At 37.1% G+C, this 8,426-nt stretch overlaps 1 protein-coding gene across 1 annotated transcript; it reads right to left on the reverse strand.

Moving 5' to 3' along the window:
* Nucleotides 1-1,142: 1,142 nt before the first annotated feature.
* On the reverse strand, nucleotides 1,143-2,018 carry LOC124203511 (heterogeneous nuclear ribonucleoprotein Q-like). Its single transcript, XM_046600185.1, has 4 exons — nucleotides 1,935-2,018; nucleotides 1,733-1,865; nucleotides 1,472-1,669; nucleotides 1,143-1,354 (listed from the first exon to the last, which is right to left on the reverse strand). Exons 1-4 carry the CDS (start codon nucleotides 2,016-2,018, stop codon nucleotides 1,143-1,145), a joined length of 627 nt encoding a protein of 208 aa, XP_046456141.1.
* Nucleotides 2,019-8,426: the final 6,408 nt, after the last annotated feature.

Consider the following 8,426-nt stretch of genomic DNA (forward strand, 5'->3'; position numbering starts at 1 on the left):
TGTGTGCCCATGTAGAGCTTCTACTGCCTTCACGGCATCATCCCTGTTTTCGTAATGAACGAAAGCGTAGTCTTCAAACTTTTCGACCAGCTGAATGGGGCCGTGCTATCCGAAAAATTCTTTTAGATGTTCCATGTTGCTTCTGTTCGAAATGTTTCCGACATGGAGTACCTTTGTCTGAAAAAAAGTACGAGAAAACATTAAGAAATTAATTGACAAAAATGCTTTTGGAACCTAAATATAAATTAAGAAATTTTCTTCTAACCTTTAATGATGAGTCATTTTTTGTTTTTCGCTCTGCTTGCGAACCCGCACCGTGAACGATATTGTGATGTTTTTCTTCATTGGGATCGGCCCAATCGACGATTATGTCTGAATCAAAAACTTTGATTGTGCCATTTCTTAGATGTTGTTTTGCAAAAGCAGCGGACTGGATCGAGTCATACTCCAGAAGACAGAATCTCCAGTTGGGCTTAGTTTCCGCCGAAATAGCATTCAATATGCCTTCTGATGAAGGGAATTAAAATTATTCAAACGTGCCGGGTCAAATTTATGCCAACCAGGATAGTTGAACTCGGGTACTAAAGGGCCCTGATTGGGGGTTGCCAAGAATAGTGCCTATGGTCGTCTCGGCGCCACCGATAAAAAGGTCAGAAACAAGCCAAAGTAATTGTTTTTCTGTCGGTATTCAAGGTGATAGTCAGGAAGATGTTTGCGAAATATTTTTAGTTGTTAACGACGTACCGGAGAAATGCGTCGGTTAACCCGAATTTTTATGGTCTTCCATTTTAACTAAGTAATCGAGCATCATGGACTACCCTGCCTTGGAATTTTTTGAATTTTTGTGGTGCTCCTTAAACTTATTGATGAGTTCCTTAAAGTAAACTAACCTCATCAAAGTAATTGTCAGGAAGTTCAAGAAGTTGTGCCACACCAAAAAACACTCAGTTTTTTTTAATATTCTGAAAGAGTCATTTACATTTAAACGTTGTTGTAAGATTTATCCAAAACACCACAAAGCGTAGAATTTTAAGATAGATCTGTACGATCTATGAGATAAAAAATTTTAGGGGATGCGTAACGCAAAAAGAAAAAAAAAATATGAAAACATCCACTTGTCAATCTCGTCCAGTTGTGTCCAATTACTTGAATGACACGGTCAAACTCGCCCCGTCGACTGTGCGGCCATGTAGATCTTCTACTGCCTTCACGGCATCGTCCCTGTTCTCGTAATGAACAAAAGCGTAGTCTTCAAATTTTTCGACCAGCTGAATGGGGCCGTGCTCTCCGAACAATTCTTTTGTACGTTCCATGCTGCTTCTTTTTGAAAATTTCCGACATGGAGTACTTTTATCTGAAAAAAAGTACGAGAAAAAGTAAACAAATTAATTGGCAAAAATGCTATTATAATCTAAATATAAATTAACCTTTGATGATGAATCGATTTTTGTTTTTCGCTCTGCTTGCGAACCCACGCCGTCAACGATCTTGTGCATTTTGGCTTCATTGGGATCGGCCCAATCGAAGATGATGTCGGAACCAAAAACTTTGATTGTGCCATTATTTAGCTGTTGTTTTGCAAAAGCAGCGGACTGCATCGAGTCATATTCCACAAGACAAAATCCCCAGTTGGGCTTAGTTTCCGCCGAAATGACATTCACTATGCCTCCTGATGAAGGGAATTAAAATTATTCAAACGTGCCGGGTCAGGATAGTTGAACTCGTCATGTACCTGATACTATGCTGAATTCCGTCTTAATGTCGTCTTTATCCTTGCTTTTTGGAATATTACCGATATAGAGGCAATTCGGGACGTTTGCATTGGCCTGCATAGCTCCAGTTCCTTTAATAATCAATCCGTTTAGCTACGAGTACATGCAAAAATAATAATTGTTAATCGTTAATCGTCTTGAAAATTGATAAATTAATTATACCAAATCGATTGATACGGCTACGGCTTCCATCGTGGTGAAATTCACGTAGCCAAAACCACGGCTGAGGGTCGACAATGGATCCATTACTAGTCTTAGACTCCAAATTGATCCACAGTCTTCAAAAAGTGGCTTCAAGCATTAAATCACTTGGAACATTTCAAAAGAAAACCTAAAGAGAAGACATATTTTTTAAATAATAATAACAATTCAAATGATTGGGCCAACTTACTTCACAACACTGAGGTGGCTGGGGACCGATCCAGGTCAGAGGAGGACCTCCAAATGTTGTTTGTGCTTTGGTCACTGTGACAACGTATGAAAGAACTATATCCAGTTCTTGAACTCCACCAGTTCTCTTCGGGATGACTGAAGTGGCCAAATCTTGGGAATCCGTCTCCAGAAAGGGGATACATGTTTTGTATGTTTGGGAAACAGAATCCAGGACCTTAGGGATAATTTTATACTCTGACAAACTAAAATTAATTAAGAACTAAGTAAAACAAAGTAGAACACCAGAAACCGACCCCCGCAGCATCTCCCAATCGTAGGAATTGAGAGGACAAAAAACATCTTCCAGTCGCAGCCTTCCAAGAAACACTCTTCCGCCCACTACTCCCACCAGAAACCACTTCCCGCAGCACCTTCCAATCGTGGGAATTGAGAGGTTGAGTCAATGATGGAGTGGGGGGATTTGATTTTGGATTGATTGGATGGGAAACAGTCGTCAACTTTTTTCGTCTTTACAATTTGAACGAATTACAGAAGAGGATTCGGAAGAAGAAGAAATAGCCTAGTTGCTAATTCCAATTTGGACGTATCACCACATAGAGGAGCAAAATTCAATGTTATTTTTTTATTTCGAGAGAAATTATCACATTTTATTGTACTATCAAAGATTTTTTTTATAACGTAAATTCAATAATCTATCGGACCAGTCCGAAACGAAATTCCACGACCAAAAATAGGATAAATTAAATTAAATTAAAACAAAATTGAAATGAATGAAAAGAAAATAGATTTATTTCAAAACGCCGAAAAATGTTTCACCTGGAATGTGAGAAAGCAGTACGAGCCCGACGATTTGACGCTAATGGATTTTTGACGCTTTAGAATGGATTTTGTGAGGTACTCGATACATTCAATCACAATATCCACCCCACCCGAATCATATTCTTTTTTTTCCAACAGTAATAACAACAACTCAGAAAAAAAGAAGGTGACCGTTTTAGCACGTCCCACTGGAAAAAAAAATTCCGGGCCTCAAAGCATAACACAAAATGTTTTTTCTTTTTCTCTCTAGCCTATAAAAAAAAGGAGAAGATTTTTTACGGGCTGAGTGTTTTTTACACACACACAACAACAAGCATAGAAAGAAACTGTTGTCGGTTTCTGCGGCCGGGCGGCGGCGGCTTTCGTCGGCCCTTTTTTCCATTCACTCGATACATACGGGGATGGACGGATGGATGGATGGAAGAATAAGACACAGTTGTAACCCAAAGAACGTCTCCAACTCTATGACGGAACGGTTTTACGAGGCTAAGAAGGAAGGAACGTTAGACAAGACTAACATCAGTCAACCAATCTACCTTTTTTCTTTTCGTGCTTGAACGGATTTTACTGTTACGTTTTCGTGGATTATTAGCTTTTAGCGGATTTCATTTCGAACTCAAGAAAAAATTGACTGTGCAACAAGTGGCCGATGACTGGACAAACTATAATAGTATAACGGGATCAACATAACATCCAAGACGAAAATAGCCACCTGGTTCGTGAGCAACTGTAAAACGTCAATCAATCAAGAGGGATGACATAGAAGAATCATGAATTCTTCATCGAAAATTGATTGAAAAATACGTAGCTGGAGCTATTTTGCCAGCTAAGGAGCTTTTGATAGATTTTTCAGCTGGGTATATGTATTACCAGATGAAATCTCTCTACCCTTCTACAGTCGCGGCTGAAAGTTTCTTTACGTGTAGCTAAAAAACCCGCCTTTTTACTGTGTATTGGCGGATGGTGTTAGCCTATGGTAGAGGCTGAGCTACCTTATTTGCTCGTTTCTTTATTTTTTACCGCCCTTCTTTACTTAACTCTACCTCTTAACATTGATTACTAATTTACCCGCGATAACGCAAACTTTACGCAATCCTATTGCCTGATGCTAAAATGAAACTAATCAATGCAGAAATCGTCACAGTTACCAACTGATCAATCATCTGTCATTTTATCGTTTCATTTAAGAGCTATTGCTAGTTTATTGGGCATCGATGCAATTGCCTGATTATCGGCCATGGTTACCCGTAGTTTAGAAACCCGCGCCAACAAATCATTGTCGGAGCTGTAAGGGGGTAGGGGGTAAAACTTGAGAAAATCGAGCAAATAAGGTAACTCAACCTCTACCATAGGCTAATACCATCCGCCAATACACAGTAAAAAGGCGGGTTTTGGAGCTACACGTAAAGAAACTTTCAGCCGCGACTGTATATGCAGCTGGAAGAAATTGGAAACATCAAAAAACCTTATTATCCCTTCTTTTGGTAAGCCTATATGATCATTTTTAAATGGGATTTCATGTTCAATATATTGAGTATTTTTCTTATCACATCTTTTTTTTGTTATTTGGATACTTTAGGATGCTGAAAGATTTTTAAAATAGGCGTTTTCAGAAAAACAACTACATGCAAAAGCATCACCAACCCTGATCCCCTCACAGAAACACTTTTGAAATATGTTCGGATGAAATCCATTTTTCAACACTACACATACAAGATGTTAGGGTTACAAGTTTACATCTTACTAAAACAATGGATTTCAAAGTGAGCTGCTGTTTGAGGTAGATGGGCAGTACACTGACGATACCTTTGATTCAGGGAAAGAATTTAGTGTCTCAGTTATTTTGTTATCGATTGATTGTGCTGATTATACGTCGATCATGATAGGCACACTCTGTACGAGGATTCTTCAGTTACCTGTAAATAGCACAGAAAGAAGGTCTCGAGATATTAAAGATTCTTGGGTCCAAATTCGAGATTAAATAAACAAAAAAAACATTGAAGACTTTTGAAGGCATTTAACAGAATGAGCAAGTAGCTCAAGAAGTCGTCAAATTCGTCTGTTAAAGCAATGGTGTGAGTTTTCTTTGTTTTGTTAAGGTTAATAGTCAGCCCATATAATTTGCTTTTTTCTTTAGGTTGGGGCGATTGCATTGATCTGATCAAAGGACGTCGTAAAGGCAACCAATTCGTACCGATTATCAAAATGGTTCAGTACTTTCTTGGCGTCAAATGCGTGAAAGGAGCTATGCTTGTTGGAGATTGTGTAGCGTCGTCGATGGCCATCATTGACTAGAAAAGAGCTGCCGTTCTTAAACAGTCAGATGTATATACGATAGATATATACGTGCTGGATTCACTCGTTTCTTTGGAAGCCTACCCGGAAGCCTCCAGTCAAGGAAGACCGCTAGCATCGTTGGCCTCTGTCTTCTACAAGCTTTCTTCGATCTTACATAATGCCGTTTGCTGCTGTAATTGGATGCCCATGTCGACTCGCGCTTTATGGATAATGAATCCTGGTGATCGTTATCACCAACATTAATTTTCGCATTTTATGTTTTATTCAATCTGAATATTCTTCAAGTTCTAGTTGAAACAATGGCAGCGAGTTTCCATATGATTTTACAGGAGCTTTAGTTCTTTTCGGCGAAACTGTCCAGGATGTCATATTTTTTTTAGAATATTTTTTCTTCGTAACTCTCCTCAGTCACTATCTCTAAATAAGATTCCTCTTTGGAGTCTGAGGATTGTGCCCCGAAGTAATGTTCCCCAGATTCTTCTTTAGAATTGTTTTCATCTTCTCTGTAGGAGATCAATTCTGGGGGGAGTTCGTAATCTGAAGAAATATTTGAAACTAAAGGTAGTGTTTGTACCAACAATTTTGTTTCTTTTGCAATATTGAAGCAATCAACATATTTTTCGCTAAGAATAGTATAAGGTTTTTAACAAGATTGCTGACGTCGTCCACGTTGTCTGATTCTACTTCGGAATTTTTGTCTGCAAAAAATGTTGCTAGGGAAAATTAATTTTTTACTATTTTACTATTTAAATTATCTGTGCTACATTTTTCAGCCAACTCTTCTGACAATGTGTCAGTATCCAGTTTCATTTTCTTCTTTCCTTGGTTATCTAACCATCTCTGCTTACGTGATTGTCTCCTCAGCTACTTTCTTTTAGGTTTCTCCTCCTACCTCTGCGTGCCTTCACTTTCCTCATTTCCTTTTTCACTTTGCTCACCCTTGTCGTCACCTTGCTCATCCTTATTGACTTACTTATCATCTTCTAAACCTTCGTTATCCACCTCTAAACTTTCCCTTCTTCCTTAGATGATGTAAGAAACTATCTTCTTCGCTGAGAACAGTTAAATAGTATATTTTTTAACAAGATTAAATGTTACTTCAGTATTTGTAACATATCAAGGAATAAAGAACATTTTCATTTTATTTTACAATGTGATACAGGATTGGTTTAATGTGCTATACTTTCAACGCTCTCTCTTTTTTCCACCTTTACCATTATTTTTGTTACCTAATATAGTAGAATTATTTATATTATCATAGTTTTTTTGCAAATTATTAAATTGGTATTTTCCAAATATGTATGAGTATAAACATTCCCAACATAATCTCTCTTACCGACTTATTAATGTTGAATTTGCTTTTTGATACAGTATCAATATTCACACCTTTTTGTTTAAGCGTTTCAGATACCATATCTTGCAACTTTGATGTCAATTTTTTTCGACACAAGTAAAGGAGATTTGCAGGAGATTTCTTAAGATTGATATTTAAAAAGCATTTATTATTATTTGTTATTTTTACTCTACTTTACTCTACTATACTACTTTATTTACTAACATCTAACTCTTTCACTTCTTCATCATCATCATCACGATCATTATCGGCGAGAAAAATGACATGTTCTGTAGGTGAGTGTTTATCAAAGACCTTTGAGTGGGGGGAAATCTAAATCAATAAATGTAAACGTATTCGAAATGACTAGATTTTGCTATAGAATTGTCTTCATTTTCAGCAAATGTAACACAAAAATCTGCGAGGGGTATATCATTCTCGAAAATTTATTTTTCCGACTATAAACAGTCACTTTCCCACAATGTCCAAATTTTGTTGGGCAGAATGGTTGAGATTCCTTTGTCTACGGAAGTATTTGTTTTTTCTGTTAACAGGTGATATATAATTGTGTTGATTTCCAGCATTGATTTAATAACAATTTTGTTCAAATTAAGAATGTCTGGTTGAAAAGCGTGCCCACACGATTACTTTACTAAAATAGAAAAGCTTGTCAACAAAGCTGTTTCGTAAGTTTACAATTTCATTAAAATTACGTTTACAATTTACATTTACATATTTGTCAATTTGACTAGGGATGGAATTATGTAAAAAAAATTCTTTAAAATGCCAAACACAGTCGGCATGGGTAGTGGTCGCTCCTTGCAATCAGCTATGAATTTACACGTCGATGAAACAGAAGAAAGATGCTATGGGTTCTCAGGGTGGTTATTACACCCCTTTAGTGACGCTTGTCCATCGCATTGCTTACGTATACACTAAAGGGAAGCCAATCTTTATCTGCTGTCTTCACCCAAGTGGATTTGTGGTTAGCAGTTTCGGGCTGGTAATTTTTTTCCTATAACCATCATATTTTGCAATTTTCCTATTAATTTTTTCTTTCACTCTCTAATAGATGGAATGGTTTAAATCTGTTGAATCATATTTGATTGACCTGCAAGACATTTATTTGCTTTTCCATGGGATACGTATTAGAAAAATGGGAACAGAGTCCGAGACAACATGCATATCCTGTCAACTTTTAAAGAATGTGGTAAAAAAAATATACGAATTAAATAAAATGTCAACATTGAATAAGACTTTTCTTTCAGATTGATGACCAAATTCCTATAGTAGATGGAGTTTGTGGTACGAGGGGTGTTTTATTTTCTTTTAAGGAGGATTTTTACGAACGGAAGGATCACGGTACTAATGCTATTAGGGGTAGATCTAACGCTTGCCCAGATGAAACGCTTGACGAGTTCAGTGACGAATTCTTCTTAATGAAATGAAATAATTTTTATTTCTGAAAATTTTTCCTTTATGAAGTCACCAATAAAATATGAAAACTTTGGAAGTTATCTAACCCACTTCAAAACATTTTTCTTGCAGTCCTTGTTGCATTCATTGTTCATCTTCATCTTGCCCAAGTGATGTGTGCCAAGCTGTTGGCGAATCGACGGAATGTAAAACTATTTTTACGAGCAAAAATGACTAAACAATGATGGCACACAGCGACTTAAATGATGATGACACACAGCGAGATGGCACACAGCGACTAAACACAATCTACGTTCGTTTTTCGTATTTTTGTCAAAGAGATTGGAGGAGATAAATGGGAGAAGACATTTGAATGTAGTGGGAGTTGATAACCA

The sequence above is a fragment of the Daphnia pulex genome, chromosome 10 (assembly GCF_021134715.1).
Source record: "Daphnia pulex isolate KAP4 chromosome 10, ASM2113471v1".
Lineage (NCBI taxonomy): Eukaryota > Metazoa > Arthropoda > Branchiopoda > Diplostraca > Daphniidae > Daphnia > Daphnia pulex.

Coding starts and splice junctions, on each gene's coding strand:
- LOC124203511 (XM_046600185.1), bottom strand. CDS start 2,018: ATGGATCCATTGTCGACCCTCAGCCGTGGTTTTGGCTACGTGAATTTC. Junction 1,866..1,934: donor TAGCCGTATCAATCGATTTG/GTATAATTAATT, acceptor ATGTACTCGTAG/CTAAACGGATTGATTATTAA. Junction 1,670..1,732: donor GGAATTCAGCATAGTATCAG/GTACATGACGAG, acceptor TCCCTTCATCAG/GAGGCATAGTGAATGTCATT.